General features: G+C 37.2%; 2 protein-coding genes and 1 long non-coding RNA gene across 5 annotated transcripts; 1 reads left to right on the top strand and 2 right to left on the bottom strand.

The window, feature by feature from the left end:
- Positions 1 to 305: 305 nt before the first annotated feature.
- On the bottom strand, positions 306 to 10,938 carry LOC104613444 (Saccharopine dehydrogenase). Its single transcript, XM_010281266.3, has 14 exons — positions 10,677 to 10,938; positions 9,596 to 9,693; positions 8,726 to 8,808; positions 8,268 to 8,394; positions 7,745 to 7,808; positions 6,449 to 6,546; positions 6,263 to 6,347; positions 1,962 to 2,085; positions 1,542 to 1,643; positions 1,290 to 1,354; positions 1,036 to 1,117; positions 866 to 945; positions 660 to 789; positions 306 to 562 (listed from the first exon to the last, which is right to left on the bottom strand). Exons 1-13 carry the CDS (start codon positions 10,883 to 10,885, stop codon positions 732 to 734), a joined length of 1,275 nt encoding a protein of 424 aa, XP_010279568.1. The 5' UTR covers positions 10,886 to 10,938; the 3' UTR covers positions 306 to 562; positions 660 to 731.
- A 126-nt stretch (positions 10,939 to 11,064) lies between these two features.
- Positions 11,065 to 16,319, top strand: LOC104613443 (uncharacterized). Of its 3 annotated transcripts, none has more exons than XR_016078735.1 (3): positions 11,065 to 11,201; positions 11,782 to 11,965; positions 12,673 to 16,319. It is a non-coding gene; the product is annotated as an uncharacterized LOC104613443 (long non-coding RNA). The 3 variants fall into 3 exon arrangements; XR_016078734.1 differs by having other exon boundaries at positions 11,066 to 11,201; positions 11,782 to 12,535; XR_016078737.1 differs by lacking the exon at positions 11,782 to 11,965 and having other exon boundaries at positions 11,072 to 11,201.
- A 120-nt stretch (positions 16,320 to 16,439) lies between these two features.
- Positions 16,440 to 17,882, bottom strand: LOC104613442 (uncharacterized). The gene is made up of 3 exons (XM_010281265.3): positions 17,420 to 17,882; positions 16,833 to 17,272; positions 16,440 to 16,623 (listed from the first exon to the last, which is right to left on the bottom strand). The coding sequence occupies exons 2-3, from the start codon at positions 17,261 to 17,263 to the stop codon at positions 16,593 to 16,595; spliced, it is 462 nt and encodes a 153-aa protein (XP_010279567.2). The 5' UTR covers positions 17,264 to 17,272; positions 17,420 to 17,882; the 3' UTR covers positions 16,440 to 16,592.
- Positions 17,883 to 18,567: the final 685 nt, after the last annotated feature.

Raw genomic sequence — 18,567 nt, 5'->3', positions numbered from 1 at the left:
AGTTGGGATTAGGACTAGATAATGATGATGAAGATGGCAATTCGAATTTCCTAGCATGTGTTTTAATTTTTCTACTGAAAACCATTCATATTCAAAGCACATCTTGGTACATCTCTTAAAGTTGTCTTTCTGATACTTTGGACCTTGTGTACACCGACCTAAGACCAATCCCAGTCCAACCTTAATAAGGGAATAGTCAACACATAATCTGACTAAACTTGATATTAAAAATGTTTTCATGTCAATTGATCAGAGGTATTTAAATTTATTTTCCTTGAACAAATGAAGAATCATAAACCTGATGGTGCCAATATTATAAGGGTTGTAGTGATTTATTTTGCTTAAAAGAATCAAAATTTTATAAAAAAAAGAATGACAATTTTAATTATGTTTCTGATGACTGCTTTAGACAATTATAAATGTGTATTATATGCTTCATCCAAATACCAGGGGAATATTAGACCAATGAACTAGTGGCGTTCATTAATTTCTCCGTAATGCATGATCCTACACTAAAGGCAAACTTGACAATCCACTCCACAGACCATGCAGCTTTTGACACCTGTGAGGTTAAATACCTAAGTTAGTGACACTGCAACAGTATCCAGATAGCCTGCTCAGATTGATTCTACTTAACAGAGAATGCTCTTAAGAGTTACCTCTCTGATATTGCAAAAAGGTAGCTGCTGAAGCTAAATCTAGCGGTGCTTAGGCTTTGAATTTGAGTATCCTCAAACATATATTCCTAACCCGATCTCTTTTGGGTCGGTCTCCACCATCCATGGAGGCCTGTTGAAAGAAACTTAAGTAAACACAATAGCAATAAATGGAATGAAAGACATGAATCCAGGATCAAAATTCTTACTTGTTCATAACAAAATTTATTGTTCCTTGTGCTGCACGTTTGAGAAGCACCTCTCTTGCCTCAATTGCAATTCCTTCGGGCTATATGGAGAATGAGAAAGAAGTTTGAGCATAGGGTAGTTTTACATTTTGTATCTCTATATCTTTCACATGAACACCTCAAGCACATACCTCTTCCGGAAACCAAACCCCAGGTTGTGTGCTTCCCTCGAGAACAGCCATTGCAAATGCAGCTGTGGCAGTTCCCACAGATCTGTAGATCATGACTCTAGAATAAGATGTCTAATTTATGATCACAGTCAACAGCCCCAACAGTGAAAATATAAAGGATAACAAAGGCAAAACAAAGAGAAGAAAATGTAAAATCAGATGATGCATGGTTTAGTGAGGAATGTCATATAGATTTCTAAAAAGCCAAGACTTACACGGAAAGGCTTCTGTGACTGAATATACCTAGTGTACTGCGTCCTTTTGAGCACTCTAAATCCACCTGTCCCCAAAAGGGAAAAAGGACAAAATAATCCATGTCATTCAAGATTTTTTAAACATGAATGAACTAGATTCATGCCTTCATTTACTCTCCCTCACTCATGAAAGTGCACAATATTGGAAAGACAACACCACACCAGAACTTAAATATATAAAATTGCTTTATTTCTAATTTTGTGGTTTCTTACCCTCATTGACACACGCTCTCCTGCAATCCCATCAATACCTCGGACTAGTGGATCAAACAATTCAACTAACTTCTGTACTTTGCTCCTGTCTCTTAAAAACTCCTGCAGGAATTTTTATATCTTTGATAGTCATGTCAACAGGTGATAGGAGCAAGTGAAAAATTGTTCACATTAGAAAGCTATCTTTAGTTTATACCAGGTATATCTCATAGTCCAGCATGTTCAATGTGGAATAGGAAAATGATGCTATTGGCAACTTCATATTGGACGTGTAAATGGATTTGAAGATTATCAATGAATCTCCATTCACCAATTTGATGTGACTGTTAATACATGTTTATTGAACAATCCATCCTCAATGTTGTAATGAGATTTGAAACTGAACCAATAACCAAATGTGAAAAAAATATTATAACATACCGCAGGAAGAAGACTTGTCATGGCAACCATTCCCCAATTCCAAAAGAAAGGAGCAGTGCCAAATCGAGCACTAACAGTAGGTACCCCCAAGATTTCATAAGCACTTCTTACTTCAGGCAAGTTCCTGAAACATAAAATATCAAGTATGAAACAGCTCCATTGTGTTTGCAGTAGTGGTTGGATCCAAGCCAAGTAATACATATAGATTGCCTTGGTTGTAAGAACTATATCATTAATATCATTAAAAGGTTACTCAAAATATTTAAGTCAAGGTGGAAGATAATTATTCCCTAAATTGTTCCATAGCATCACATTTGTTATAAAATTTACTATAGTTGCGTAGGGTGAGAAACTTTTTAGGATATTTAATTTGGCACAAATTGACATTGCAGGGGCTATAAGGACTTCCTGCCGAAATGTCTTAGAAGAGATTTAGCTAGAAATTTTTAAATTACTTTTTAGAAAGAAATAAGTTTCCTTGTTTTGATCTTGGATGGTAGTTGTTCTTCTATCATGTAGTTCCAACAAGTTTTGAATAACTGTTCCTAGCAGCTCTCACTTGGACATGTTAAATAATGCAGAGTAGATGTGGGAACCCTGCATTTCCCACAACTTGAAGGTCTTTATTTTTCATTAATTTCTTTTTTTGGAAAAAGGTAAAGTAATATTTATTGATAAGAAATTACACACAGGAGGCTGAGATCAGTCCCAGAACAGGCTGACTGATCAAATCAGCAAATACACTTTCCATCAAGAGCTAGAAAGAAATACATCTGACACATTACAGTTTCTAAAATCCGCAGCCACAGACACCCAACAAATCAGCTTGCCCACTGATTTCTGAATTAACTCTTCCGGACTTAGAATCTTGTTACTGAAAATCCTTCTATTCCTCTCGGTCCAGATGGACCAAATTACAACAATTGGAACCATCTTCCAGACAGTCTTCTTTTTCTTGCTGAAACCCATAAGCTGCCAGCAACACAACAGCTCTTTTACCGACCTTGACATCACCCAACATACCTTCAAGGAGCTGAGGAAATGGTTCCACAACTGAGCAGAATACGGACAATGGATACACAAATGATCAGTAGATTCAGTACTGCTCCCACATAGACTGCAAGACAAGTCCGAAACCTGAATTCCCCTTCTCACTAGGTTCTCCTTAGAAAGACATTTATTAAGAGCCATAGTCCAAACTAGGAAGTTGGCTTTTGTTGGGCTGTTGAGATTCCACACTTGCCGATTTGGGAATTCAGGAACACCCCTCTTACTGAGATTAGCAGCCAAAGATTTAACAAAGAACACCCCATCAGAGTTCCACTTCCAATGCCACTTATCCTCCGAACTGTAATCCAACTCTTGGTTTTGAAGGCAGGTCAACAGATTCAAAACCTCTTCTACCTCCCAATCAAAAAAAACAATGAGGGAGTCCAAAGAACTGAACCACCAGAAATACTATAGCACTCTGCAACTGAGGCTTCTTGATCCGAAGCACATTGGAAGAGAAGGGGGAAAGACTCAGCAAGAGGTTCATCTGAGCACCAACCCTAACTGAGACCCCTGCGGCCAAAGCTGAAAAGTTCTTCATTATCCCTTTCCACAAAGAGTTACCACAGTTGGGAGGAGGGTCCCTAGTTCTCCAATTGCCCCAATTCACACCATATTTGCTAGCAATGAGAGATCTCCACCATGCATCATTTTCTGCAGCAAATCTCCAAATCCACTTACAGAGGAGAGCAGAATTAAAAGATTTCAGCTTCCTTATACCTAACCCCCCTTCAACTTTGGAAAGGCAAACTTGCTCCCAACTCACCAAGTGCACTTTTTTCTCCTCCTCCCAGCCTCTCCAAAGAAAACTCCTCTGAAGCTTTTCAATCTGATTTGCAACCTTGTTAGGAATAGAGAATAGAGACAGGAAGTGGGTAGGTAAATTGGAGATAATCAGTCACCTTACCCCCAAATGAGAGGTATTTTGCCTTCCAAGAGGTCAACTTCCTTTCCAATCTCTCAATAACCGGGTCCCAAATTGCAGAAGAACCACCACTCACCTCCAAAGGGAGTCCCAAATATTTGACTGGAAGGGACTCAGTCTGACAAGCCAAAATACTAACACACTCTGCTAAGTTGGAGACATGGCCTACTGGGATGATTTGGCTCTTGTTCCAATTAACTTTAAGACCTGTTGTCACTTCAAACCAACACAAGATCCCAAGGATTAACTCCACTTGAGAAGAAGAGGCATCGACAAAGCACAATGTATCATCTGCAAATTGAAGAATATTCACCTTCTCTCCCCCCGACACAATTGCAAAACCTTCCCACTCACCTGAAACTGCAACCTTCTTACAGAACAGAGTGAGGATTTCCATTACACATATAAATAGAAGAGGAGACAGGGGGTCTCCCTGTCTAAGACCCCTGGAACTATCAAAGAAACCTGTAGACTGTCCATTAACCAAGACTGAGAACTTTGGAGAGGTGATACGGACTTTAACCCAATTCCTCCATTTTTGCCCAAAATTCATCTGATGTAACACAAGATCAACACATCTCCAGTTAACATGATCATAGGCCTTTTCAATATCAAGTTTACAAATCAACCCTGGGGAACCTTCTTTTTTCCTAGAGTGAATGAGCTCATTGGCAATGAGAACAGAGTCCAGCATCTGCCTACCCGGAACAAAAGCACTTTAGTTATTTGAGATAACACTACCAAGGACTACTTTCATTCTCTCAGCAAGCACTTTAGCAAGGATTTTGTAGAATCTATGTAGAAGACTAATCGGCCTTAAGTCCTTAATATTCACTGCACCTTCAATCTTTGGAATGAAGGTTATGAAGGTAGTGTTCTGACCTTTGCAAAGAACCCCTTTCAAAGAAATCCTGGAAGACATTCAAAATGTCCTATCTCACCACATCCCAACATTTAATATAGAAAAGATTTGTAAGGCCATCAGGCCCTGGAGATTTCTCATCAGCCAACAACTTGATAGCTTCTTTTATTTCCTCCTCTGAGAAAGGTCTCTCAATAAGGGATGACTGCTCATCACTCAACTGATTAAAAGAAAGGGATATAGGAAAATGTCTGAAGGACCAAGACTCCTTGTACAACTTTTTATAGAAGCTAGTTGCCACTAGCTTCATATCAGTCTCAGTGTCCCCCTCTTTCAGCCAAGCCACTTTAGCTCTTTGCCTCCATTAAAAATGGTCTAAACAGAACGATAAAGGTCCCAGTGGCATTTGGTGCATCAGCCTTACAAAGTTTAAGAGTGGAACAGTAGATTGCCATTCTCATTACCACTTTATTAGCCAAAACTTCACAGCTCTTCATTTTTCATTCCTTATCTCTTTTTTTTTTTTTGATGGATTGCATTTTTCTTCCTTATCTTTTTGTTACATTGTATAAGAGGAAAAGAAGACATGATGGCGTTTGAAATTCTTGACAGTACTGGAGAAACAAAATAATGTCTTAGAAAACAAGGTTGAATACATGCACAAATATGTTAACCATATTCACTAGTACCTTTTTTATTATTATTTTCTTTTCTTGGGGAGGGGGGGTAGGGGAGAAAAATGATAGGAAAGATGGAGATTACAATTCATTAATGTACATTGGAAATTTCTTTTATTTGTATGCTAGCATTAGAAAAAATGAACAATAGCAAACAACTGCCCTTGATAATGTTAAGCGATCATATTTTTTTTTTTCTAAACTGTCCTATTTCTGTTTTTTAGGCTTATGTTTTAATGTTATTGTTTTTTAGTTTGTTTTTCTTGTTTTTTTTTTTTTTTCCTTTTTGGTGGTTAGTTATGTAAGGTGAACTAAATCATGAAACTTCAAGTATGATGTCATGCATCAACCAATTATGCTAGAGGGACAAACACAAGTGGGTATCTGTTCTGTAGCTAACAACTTAATAAACACCGGTCTTGAAAATTGAAATGTTGTTTTAGGTTGACTTGATAACATTAACGTGCACATTATGGGTTTGGTATGCTACGAAATGAAAAGACAATTCTTGACTAGTATGTCGAATAAGGATTTTGATAAAAGATTAAAAGTACTATTTATATGTAAAGTTGGATAGAAATCCATGGACTAAGTTAATATAACTGCTCTAGAGGATCCAAAAAAATGTTGAGAACTCCTTCAAAACTGCAGTCTCCCTTGGTAAATACACCCATGTAAAAAGAAGAAAGTTCCTCTTATTACATGAGAAATATACTCATGAAAATGCATTTTATGATTTTGAGAATCCTTGATTTCTTTTTATTCTATTCTTGTTCATGGAACTTACAACAAATAAACATCTCTCTTTCCAATCCCTTTTCCAAAGTCAATGGTGAGCATTCCACTATAAGGCTTTAATTTGATTTTTTCTCCTGGTCAAAAGATCAATAAGAGAGAGAGGAATCACAGTAAAAGATCAAACCTTGTTCAGAACCAAAAAAAACTTGATGAGAGAACAATGTAAATAACTAACCTTTATTGTAGGCAATCACATCTTCTCCAAGAAGCAAAAAGCTGGTTGCTAAAATTGTTGGGCCGGCACCACCAGAACCTGCTGTGTAGTAGAAAAATCTGAAGAAGGTAAATTAGCATTATAGTCAGTTAAATATGCTTGGAAATGGATATGATTATAGAGCATCTTTACAATGTCTAGTTGAATTCATAAAAGCAAAATTAATTTTTTACATTATTCAGTAAAACCTATTACTTGTTTAATGGAAAAATCTTGGGCTTCCATCATGAGAATGCAGATTTGACCATAACCAGTCTACCCCTCCCAAGACCCCAGCTAACAATGGGTAATGGCCTTTTTTTATTGTTCAGTGAAACCTAAGCATGAATAATTAAGAGTCCCTGTATTTTATCTAAATAATTAAGGCCTCTATCATCACTTTGCCTCTGTTAGTAAGATCAATTTGTTCCTCTTTATTCTTGTTGTTTCTGTTGAAGACCCAACAATACATGTGATGCAGGAGCTGCTTTTAGCTCTTTTCCAAGCCAAATGAATTGACTAGTGATCTAAGACAAAATCCTGGTTACAATAACCTGCCAAACACTGCAAACGAGGTCTTATAATGTTTACATAATACCTTTAAATGGTCATCTATTGGTACTACAGATCAGCCACCAGCCAGTGGTATTGAAGTTGGAGTAAAATTAAAACTTGGATTTTTTTTTTTTTTTAATTCCTGTCAAGACTACTATGGGATACCTTTATCTAACAAAATGGCAAGCACCCCCAGCCAAACACCTGACACCCCCTGGGAAAAAAAAAGGAAGAGATAAAGAAAGTAAAAAATATCACATATGAAGATCATGTACATCTCATCAATATCAACTCAATAAAAAGGAGTCCTGGATGCCCCTCCCCCAAAACACACACACAACAGTAGAACTCAGATTTAGAGTTTGTTTTCTTTGTTTCTTTTAGAAGTATGGACATTTTATTGGGATTGAAATGAGAAATCCAATGGGAAGCATACCAATCCAAAAAAGAGAAAAAAAAACTGGAAAGGCGATACAACTAGAAAGTGGGTGGGAAAGAGCCAATTAAGTGATTGTATTGTAAATAAAAAAATAACATCGATTGAATTTCAACCATGATCAAAATATTGTCCAATTAGAGTCTAGGTTAGTTTGCTAAATGCCACTATCTAGGGATGATCTTTAAGTTCTTGCTGATTGGTTCGGCTGAGTGTTTGAAGTTGAGCTTTTTCTCTAAATTTTAAAAGCATAGAAAACAAACTTATAAGGGGTTTAGTAAAGTTACCTTAGCCTTTCAGGCTCACCTCTACCATCACCTCTAGAAGCACGAACCAATTCAGCTGCCATCACTGTCATGATAATGGGAAGAATTAAGACTTCAGAAATATTCAGAGAATGTTAAACATAATTTTTCAGAAAAGAAAGAAAAAACAGAAAACAAAGGAGTTTTTGTTTCCTAGTAACACTTAAAATTCAGAAAATTGAAGAGAAACAAGGTTAGGGAGAGAACAGTTACGTGATTAAAATGGATTCGGTATTATATTCACAATCTTTTATGAAAATGACGTTAAAGATTAAATACCTAAAAGGTCTTCTGACAGATGTTACTCAATTGGTTTTTGAAGTTGATATAACAATCCATGTCATTCATAACAGACATTTGAATTCTAAAAGTTAATGTGCATGCAATGCCTAAAGTTCTCACAACAAAGAGAGAGAACAGTTAATTTTATCTTCTTCTGAATGTGTTGCATGTATTTTTGTGTGAGCGTGAAGTGCAGACTGATCATGAATGTATATAGTAGCACCATTGCTCACTCCAGGGTAAATTCCAGCAGTTGTTATGGCTGGAATGTTGGCAGCTACTGCTTTCTTGTGAAAAGATTTTGCTCGCCATGCATAGCTTGTATCATCACAGACATCCACATATGCTGTCTGTTTTAGAAAGAGAGCATGCATTAGAACATGGTTATACACATGAGATGTAAATACAAGACAAGACATGACAATTAGCAATTACCCAACGTTGTTCCCAGCTACCTAGGGTCTTATGAGGGGTGAACTGGATACAGACCTAACCTTTGGCATTTTCTTGCACAAAGTGGCTGTTCTTAGACTCTAACCCAAGTTCTCAAGCTTGTCAGCCTGAGATTTTACCATAGCACCAAGCAATGGCCCTTACAGGACATAACAATGGGCAATAAAATAATACCATAAATAAATTAACTCTTTCAAGTGAGCAGGAAATTGAAAGTCCAATGTTTACCTTGGTAGATATGGCAGCTTCTAGTACAGTGCATGTCTCCGTCTGCTGAAAGGGTCCTGCTGCATGAATTACAAGATCCACATCTGCAGTAGAAAGGGTGTGGTGAACTAAAAGACATGCTCTTAGGACTCCCCCCTTTTCCCATTCTTCTTTTGGGAAGTCTTAGCAACCATTTTCATTAATCCCCAACTTATCTAAATTTCAACATAGATAATATTCTGGCATTTCCAAATTAAAATGTTTATCATAATTTCACCATAAGAAACTGATAAAGAACATCCAGAATCAACACTTGAAACCCTTCAACAGATGGGATTTAGATTCAGAGGGCCAATGGAAGAACTAAGAAGTATTTCTATAAAGAGAAAAAAAAAAGAGAAGATAGTAGCAATGTAAAACTGGTGACACATGAAACACGTCTTGGGCAATCCTGAGCTAGAGATAACAGATGGGCTTAGTTTATTAGATAAACCTCTCACCCAAGAACCTGTATTGACAGAAAAACTGACAATGTTGACTAAAGAAATTACATCCTTTTTTTTATTATTTTGAAAACAAAAAAGGTAACTTGGAGAAAACATAACAGACATGGTAGTCCTGAAAACCAGATCCCATGTATGTACAGCGGTGTTACAAAAGAAAAAAAAAATGTGTACATGTAGTTGTCAAAATCAGGAAATATAGTACCAATGATTTGTTCCTAATAGATGCCAAAAAAATAAATAATATACTCCAACCAACTGAACCAAGGAAAGAAATCTCACTGAAAATTTTCTCGCCGAAGTAAAGAATATGGGATTTAGAGCTTTAGGCTATAAGATATTTATGTTGATTGTTGAAAATCCAAGATTACTAGAAAAATTCATGTACCTTTTAAAGCTGCTTCCAATGATTTTATATTGTCGATATTGACTTCTGCAAACTCAGAGCTTTCACCAAGCATAGCCACTAGAGCAGCACCTTTCTCCCTATCAAGAGACACAACTTATGCATTTGGATAATGGAAAGAAAATTCTGAATTAATATTGAATTATATTTTTATTTATTTAAAATTTAAACAATCATTAGTGAACTCAATATCAGAACAGAACTCACTGAGGGTGGCAATTTATGATAATCATCTAAGTTTAACTTAACAGCATCTTTTATTTCTTCTTCCAGCAGTCATAAAAATCAATACAAACCACAATCAAACTGCACAGTACTTAATAATAAATGGGTCATGCATGTGGAGAGGAAGAAAAACAATCTCAATGAAACTGAACAATTAATTAAGTCGATACATGAACAATTTATCGCCCCCCCCCTCCCCCCCCTCATGATCCTGTAGCATTCAGTATAACAACCTAACAGTGGATATGTTTCACTTGACTAGTTCCATATTTTATCTGAGTTTAGATCTTAAAGTGGAATACCCGCATCCAACCAAACGGAATGTCCAACAATATCTTTTTGTCCTATCAGTGACCAATAAAACACAAGTTTCTCCTTATAGTGTCGAAACACAAAATCGAGTATCATATCATGCGCCCAGTCTCAATTCATGATTCCGCACCTTCTAACTGAAAAAATAGACAAGCAAACAAATAATGAAAAAACGAAGGAAATAAGTCAGATAAGTTTCAGAATAGCAAGGGGTACTGACATTATTCAACTTGGAACTTTTATACATCTATTTCTTTGTTGACCAGTTCTGTTGCACTAATTGCAGAGAAAAATAGCTCGCTGAAGTAGATTTTTCAATCTTAGGACAGAATTACATCAGTCACCTTAAATTCTAAGAGTTAATTTTGATTCCACCAACATTTCATGTAATCACCAACACTTCTATTGCCAAACCTATGCTAATTACAATTTCAGATTATTAACAACATACACCAACCATATTTGTACAAGAAACAGAATGCATTTTGAGAAAGTAAAGAAAACCACTAGGATTTCTCAGAATCACCTATTTCTACCTCCGACAACGATTCGGAGATCAGGACAGAGTTTAGAAAGAGCTGTAGCAGTAGATCCGCCAACTCTTCCAGTTCCTCCGAGAACCAAAACCCGAGAATTCAGAGGAGTCTTGTTTGGTAGATGAACCCTTGGTTCAGTCTCCTTTGCATAGGCGACGATACTCCGATTTAACTTCAAATGAAGGGGAGCTCGCGCCATATCTCTCGCTTTCTCTTCCACCGCTTCTTCCCTCCACCATTGTTTTGCTTTGTCGTTGTTTCATATTTTATCCAGTGCTATCGTTTCCCGCATTCCGCTAACGTGTTCGCATCTCGTTCTCGATGACGTGGACGGATTCAATTATGTTAATGGGCCGCATTTTTTATCCAAATGGGCCGGGCTTTGACCACACTTTAAAAGGATAATCTGGTCCAAAGGTTTCAAGGGCATCGACGATGGCGGAAACCGAGAAACCGAACGGTTTGAAGGAGTTATTGAATTGAAACCATTTCATTAGAGGTGCTCAGAAGCTGAGGTTAGAGAATTCAATCTTCGGTCTAGTCCCTTGTTTTTCTTTTATGGATATTATTATTTTCTGTTTGTACTTTTGGGGTTTTGTTTTGTTGTTGAATTTGCGTCTAAAGACCCACAAGTAGCGTTTTCTGCAACAAGTGGATTATTTGTATTTCATTTTCCTATTTTTTTTTAACTTGGTGACAGAATGATTGACTGAACCACTGGAGATGGAGTAGTGGTTGTTCATGTCGCTGGAGACTAGGATTTGTATTTTACGCAACACGATAGACAAAAAAATCTAGAAAACGAGAAAAATTTTGGTTGTTCTGATCATAACGGGGCAAAGCGGAAATGTTTCTACTAGGTCTTCTTGGAAGAAAACTTTATTATAGTGTTGGCAACTGTTTTGGAAAATATTTTTTTTTCTTATGTAATGCAAAGCTGCTTTTTCTTTTCTTGTTCATGACTTCATGTTAGAAAGTCGCTTGTTTTTGTAAAAAGAGTGGAAGTTGCCCAGTTGTGTCCAAATAGATTTTTTGTTGTTGCCTTATTAGTTTATTATGGTGGTGCATGATCCGGTTGCTCTATCTGGATGGCAGTTTGGACGTAGGTTGCCTAGCTGACCGGTTGAACCGTAAGACAGGAAGGATCAGAGAACCCGGGGTGGCTAACCCGGCGTGTTTAGTAACTGATTGTGTGTGAACTGAAAGCTTGAGATTATGAGAGCTAGTAAGCATTACATCATGCGTACCTTGTACCATTGGGGTAGATGCCCTAATAAAGGTGAGTTATCGTGGGTTTCACGAAATACCTCTGAGATCCTCGGCTTGCACTTATAGAAGTCTGTTCTGCACTGGGAGGTGGATATCGTGCTAGTCGATAAGGCTTATCGTGTCTGTCCGGGGTGGGATGAGGATAAGACCCACAGTCATGTGGCGTGATCCCGAAGAGCTCGGAGACAGCTTGCATGCTTCTAGAAATTGGCTACGTGTCACCTCGGTAGTTTGGAGCACCACGAGCTGCTTGGACTTCAGTCCTAGCCGAGGTGACCTGTCCTACTGAGGTGGCAAAAAGTGCTGAGTTGATGTCCAGTCATCAGGTCACATTCATGTGTCCACTGTTTACTAGGTCGGGCCAAATCACCCCTCATCAGTTTCCTTCCAAATAAAATAGCCAATACAAACAACAAAGGAAGCAGGAAATTGAACTACCAATATCTATTTAACCCAATAAGGATGCCAGTTTGCTTAGCGCATGAGGTTATTGACTTATCGATATACTTAACACAACTTGTATTTTCAATTCCGTCTTCACCAACTTTGCTGCTAACTAATGGCTTTTCTTGCCTACATGGTAAGAAACAATTTAAAGCATTTAGATGTCCTTTCTTTTTGTCATATCTGTGTACCTTATACCTTTTGTCCTTTCTTTTATGCTTACATTCTTCTTTTTAATTCAATTAACAATTAAAATGTTGTTTCTTATCAAAGAAAAAGGGATAAACGGAATATACACTAACAAAAGCTGGGAAATGGTGACAAGGGAGATCCAGGGGTATGCTCATGTTCATGCCTAAGTGGTAAGTGAATGTACTCCAACTGATTTTCGTCTTCCCTACTTTGAGTTTCAAGATTAACAGCTTTAAGAAACATAATAAAACAAGGCTGTTATGCATTAGTTTGTTGCAGGATTTCCAGTACCACTTTCATTCTAGTGCAAACCCTAGAAAACAAATTTTTGCGACCATGTTATTGGGGGCATTTTCTTTTGTACTAATATTGATGAACAATTTTGAGGAATAGAAATTTATTTTTTCCTATCTCGTTTCTTTTTGAGTTCTGACTAGAAGTTTCAGCCTAATTTAGGCTAATTCAATGCAAAATTGAAAATGTAAGAAATGCCATTCATTCCTTCATTTCTATGTTCTAAGACTTGCATGCAGAGCTAACAAACAATCAATTATGACAGTTCCAAGAGTGTTATCTCTCAACTCTCAACATGTATTTCATGGTGTTCTTTTGTTGATTGTGTCTCATAAGTCACTTGACCAGAAATAACTTAGGATTGAGATCTTCTCCTTTTGCTACTGAAACAAATTTCCGTAGTACATTGCAGTCAAAGATTCACAACAACCTCTTTCCCTGATGACTCCCTGAAAGAACTCTGCTTGTTTTGCAAACTATGGAAGTATAGATAGGTTGAAGGTTGTGGGGAAAGAAAAGGCAACATAAGAGAAAGAAACTTAAAAAAAAAGGAAGGTACATTTTAAGGGACAAGTCCTAGAAGTAGCCTCCCCTACTTTTCTCAGCCTTTTAGCTAAGATCAAGTGTGGACTCCCATACCCTCCAGATGCATGGTTGCCCAATGATGCCAAATATCAGCATATGCTTTTCCCCTTCAGATTCTGATGTTTTCTACAATTCTTCTATATGCATGACTATTTATCGTGATGTCTAAAGATAGTTTGAAGCATAAATTGTATATTTTATTAGACTATATTGGATTCATTCTGCTAACTAGGCAACTTACCTGTTTTGACAGATTTTCTATTGGCATATTCAGGGTTTCATGCTCTTTGTTTCCATTTTGTCTTGCCAATCTTTCTCAAGTTTCATGCTGCATAATTGTCCTTTTACTTGTCTTTTAAGCTCTCCTTTATGTAATGATTTATATTGCACAATGATACAGTTAACACTAGTTGGATAATGACAACAATTATATTCATTTTTGCGAAACCTGTTCTTACTTGTAATTACATAGGACAAGCTAGACTATTTTAGGAGTCATGCAAATCAACTCTGCAGAGATTGTTAGGGTTAAAATGGATAACCAACTTATTCTTGCTGGACTTTCTTGATGACACTTGAAATCTGAAGGGGCTACAACGTGAAGAGGGTTATTGGATTTTGAATACAATAGACTGGCTTATTGATCAAAAAACATATATATAATAGACTGGCTTTTTAATAGGTTCAAAATGGTAAAAAAGATCTGAATAAAAACAGCTACTGCCTGGACTAGTTTTAGCTAAATTGAAAAATAGAGAGTTTTATCTAAAGATAACTGATTAAAAAAAGAAAGAAAAACTAAAGATTAAGTTTACTAAAGGGAAGAAAGGGAAATCGACTCTGGATCTCCTGCCCACAAAAACTCTACCCATGCCTGCCCACAAAACACTACCTCCGTGCATTGGGAACATCTCCTTGTGCATAATAACATGTAAGGGGATGAGGTGTTCCCTATGTGTGACTGCAATTTTATGTGGGTAGATGTGGGCAGCGTTGTCATGGGTAGGAAGTCTGGACTTGGGGAAATCTGACCTTACTTCTTGAACTGGACTTAACATTTCATGAACCGTACAAGGCCTTAATGGTTCATGTGATCAATAAATACTTTGATGTTTATGACCTTCCATCTGTTGTAAGATAGGCTCCAAGCAATGTTCTAGTGGCTTATGACCTTCCATGCATAATTTTCTCGTATGTTCACTACTTGAACTTTTATTTTGCTTCAATTGGCTTGGAGTTGCAAAATATGCTCCAAACAATGTCGCAGTGGCTTTAATTTCTGACTCTGTCACTCTTATTAGAGGTTGCTTTTTCTCAGCTGATCCACTATTTGAACCTTTATTTTGCTTTGATGAGCTAGGAGATGTAGCAAGTAAACAATCAAATGTTTCATTTAAAACTTCCTTATTTTATTCGTACAAGTGGTTGCTCATGCATTGCCATTTAATGGTGGAGATTTTCTATAATGCGGGTTTAACTTAATATTTTGCTCATACTATAAATTATATTGTTTTAACACCATCAATTAGTCCATTACTAACTTTCTTTTGTTTTTCGGTAATAAATAAAAAGAAAATTTATTAAGGGGAAAAAAGGAGGAAGACATTGCCAATTTTTCTTTTGCATTCATATTGCATTTTATTTTTCAGTACAAAACTGAGCTTCCCTTCTTAATTTTTGCCATGTTACATCATAATTGTAAAGAAATTTGATTGTGGTCAAACCATGGAGTGTATCAGTTAGTTATTTTGCAAGTGGGGTAATCGAATTTTTTGTTAAGAGTAATTATACTTCCACAGTGAGGTTCTTAGTGCATTATTTACCAAAAAAATAGGTTCTTAATGCATCTTGTGATTGGGATATCTAGTTTGTAATAACGTAAATATTTACCAACTCTTTAGGAGGAGCTCTGCTCTGCTGATATCTAGTTTGCAATTTTCAGGTAGGTTTGTTTTCTGCTAATAATAACGTAAATGTGGAATTGGTATCTGCTCCTCACTGCCTCACACCGACCTCACAACCACATTCCACCCTGTATTGGGAACATCTCCCCATGAATAATAAATACAAGTATGGGAGATGTTCCCGATGTATGGCCAGGACATGCTGTGAGGTCAGTGTGAGGCACGCTCTGTGAGGAACAGATCCGGACTCAAATGTGGTTAAATGAGTTTGGTTAAGCATGCATGCAACTTTTCCAGTGAAGACCATGCAATTAATGTGGCTAACACAACAGTTGCATCAGTTTTCTTTTCCATTAGCTGTATCAATTTCTCTATAGAGAAAATGAGCCCCATCTCCTGTCAGACTAGTATTTTGTTTTCACTAAAGCAACGTGTAGCAAGAATTGAAAAGGTGTCAAGATCAGAGAGGTAAGCCCCAAGCCCATTCATGCAACTAAATTCTGTCTTGGCAAATAAAAACAGGCTTATTTAGTTTTGTTATTTGGTCCAGATGTTGGAAATGAATAACTATCAAAGCTTGTAAGTGAACTCCAGTCAAGGTTAGAAGATGTAAAAGCAGAGCAATATCAGGGCGAGAGGTGGGGCTGCAAGGTTAACCTTTCTGCATACTACCATGAAGAAAATTAACCTTTCTTCATAATGTGTAGGCTGCAAGGGAGATAGAAAAGCTTACAGCTGAAAATACAAAGCTCCAGTATCGAATAATCCATCTGGTTCGGTCACTGACGGAGGCAGACTGCAAGATTGGAGAGACCAATGCACTAGCTGTAGTTACATAATGGCATTGACACTTGATAGTTTGATTAGCATTCCCACAGAAATTACAAATATTTGTTCAATCCTTAAACATTAATGCATTAAATCATGAGATTTTAACATATTCAATGTTGTTTAGCTTGCCATTGTTTGAGTATATAATTGCCAGGGGGTGATAGCCGATAGGCTGTTTGTTTTTCCTTCTCCTTTTCTCTCTGTATTTATTTGCTTTTGGGTTAAATACTGTAGTTTAACCTCTGCAAAAACCTCCTTAAAGCAACCCCAAGACCCCCTACCTCCGGCAAAGGTGGGATTCGATCCCAAGTCTCTGATAACAACCAGGACCTTACCAGCAACCTTATTTATTGCTTCCTATTTCCCACTTCACATCTGTCTTAACTCTTAGGAGTAGGGACGACCAGAACTTGGATTCCTGCAAGTAACAACGAGAACCAAATTTCAGACTACCCAAACAACCCCAACAAGTAACAAGTGAACTTTGATTCCAGGTAACTGGTTCTTTGTCGTCCAAATAATTTGATTACATGCTAGTGAGACTGGACAAGATAGTAACAATAGCAGTCTAATTAACAGCTTTCATTTCAGATAGAGGGTAATGCAGACGGTCACTCAACGTCGTACCCTTTCTCCTGAAGCTCCGAAATGACTTCGTTCTTCATCCTCATCCATAGCTTCAGGGCTTCTTGCTCGAACTTCTTTGATTGTAATTTCTTCTGGAAATTGTCGGAGTCCTTGCTCGATTCAATAAACCCTTTTGGACCAATGGTGGTGCCAAGTGCACCCCCACCCGCAATGAACTCTTCCACTGCCTCTTTGTCGCCTGGATATGGGAACCTGCGACGCTCGTATAGGTGGGCCATCTCTTTCTCTTCCTTGGGTCGAGGCTTCAGCGTCCACCAACCGAGTGGAGATGTTTCATTCCACAACCAAGCCACACCGAAGACTGTGTAGGTACAGAGTAGAGCTTTCCCAATTTGTTTCCAGAAGTAGTAATCCTCCTTCCCCAACCCTATTTTCTTCAGAAATTTCTGGGCACTGGATAGTTTCGTCATGATAAAAACCTGCAAATAAGAACAAGCTTTTGGGTGAAGAATTTCGTCGAACAATCAGCATACGTTCGGAGGAGAAGAATGTGCCGGAAAACTTGGCGGTTCCAGTCCAGGCCAGACCTCCACAAATCACTGCAAGATTAAGATCTAGAACATTACCTGTCTTTTTGTTTGCGATACCGACTGGACAAAGGTGTGGAGATGGTTGGCCTAGAACTTCCTTTTTTATTCCTTTTTTGGACCAGAACGAATGAAGTGATTTAGCTTTGTTCCCCCGTTTGGCTTGTCAAGAAGATTCAAAGTATCAGCCCTGTCCGTCTCATGCCAAGAGCCTAAACGTTCGGATACAGGACAATGGGATTGGAGTATTTTACGGTCTTAAATGTTAGAGGGGCATGGTCTGCCACAAAGCTACCTAAATATGAAGTTGCCTAAATGTCAGGTGCAAAAGCATGGTAATAGGCTATGGTCTAAATGTTAAAGGGCTTGGTTTGATGCATTCCAATAATCTTAAAGCTTTTGAGGTATTAGTCAAACATGCAGTAAAATACCTAATTCCATAATCATTAACAATTTAACATTAGCAGTCTAACATGGGTTGGGTTGAATTGAAAACAAGGTTCAAAATATTGTAACATACCCGTGCTACGTATTGTCCTGAAAACACTCTCTTACTTAAAAAAGAAAAAAAAAATAATAAGAGTATGGAATGTATTAATACTTTGAACCATGATTGCAAACTTAAATTTGTAACAGGTTTAAAACCTAACCCAAGCTTGAAAACTTGTTTTAACTGAGCTTCGAGTCGAGCTTGAATATATATATACAAAATAAAATATTATAATTCTTAATTTTTTAAATATCAAATAAAAAAATGTTTTTATATATTATTTTTATTTTTATAAAATATTTTTCTCAAATCAAGCTCGAGCTCAAGCCTTGTACTTCCTAGACGAGCGGAGCTCGAGCCTCGTACTATTCAGCTCGGCTCGGCTCGAATCCACCCCTAGACATGTATAATGGTTGAAGGCAAATTAACTTGCCGGTGAAATCTCTACCTGATTGCAGTAAAGACCTGAAATCAAGTCCTCCCTTCACCAAAAAAATTAAAAATTTAATTACTTTTCAAATTTTATATAATATAAATATATGATACTAAATTTATTATATATATAAATTCAAATATAATATTTGATGCATACAACTTTTAAAAGTATGTATCCTATAGTCCTTATAAAATAAAGAAATGAAACATCGGCTATATCGATATACACTACTAATACCCAACTTTGAATATCGGGCATATG

The sequence above is a fragment of the Nelumbo nucifera genome, chromosome 7 (assembly GCF_055504915.1).
Source record: "Nelumbo nucifera cultivar China Antique chromosome 7, China Antique-T2T, whole genome shotgun sequence".
NCBI classification, from domain to species: domain Eukaryota; kingdom Viridiplantae; phylum Streptophyta; class Magnoliopsida; order Proteales; family Nelumbonaceae; genus Nelumbo; species Nelumbo nucifera.
The sequence above is the reverse complement of the archived record's forward strand: the minus strand, read 5'-3'. Positions and strand labels throughout refer to the sequence as shown.

Bases quoted from the DNA above. Each gene is read 5' to 3' on its own strand.
- LOC104613444 (XM_010281266.3), bottom strand. From the start codon at position 10,885: ATGGCGCGAGCTCCCCTTCATTTGAAGTTAAATCGGAGTATCGTCGCC. The intron at 8,395-8,725 runs GTAAACATTGGA...TTTCTAAAACAG, and splicing joins AAGCTGCCATATCTACCAAG to ACAGCATATGTGGATGTCTG. The intron at 946-1,035 runs GTATGTGCTTGA...TTCTCCATATAG, and splicing joins GGGTTTGGTTTCCGGAAGAG to CCCGAAGGAATTGCAATTGA.
- LOC104613442 (XM_010281265.3), bottom strand. From the start codon at position 17,263: ATGACGAAACTATCCAGTGCCCAGAAATTTCTGAAGAAAATAGGGTTG. The intron at 16,624-16,832 runs GTACGACGTTGA...TGTTACTTGCAG, and splicing joins TCGGAGCTTCAGGAGAAAGG to GAATCCAAGTTCTGGTCGTC.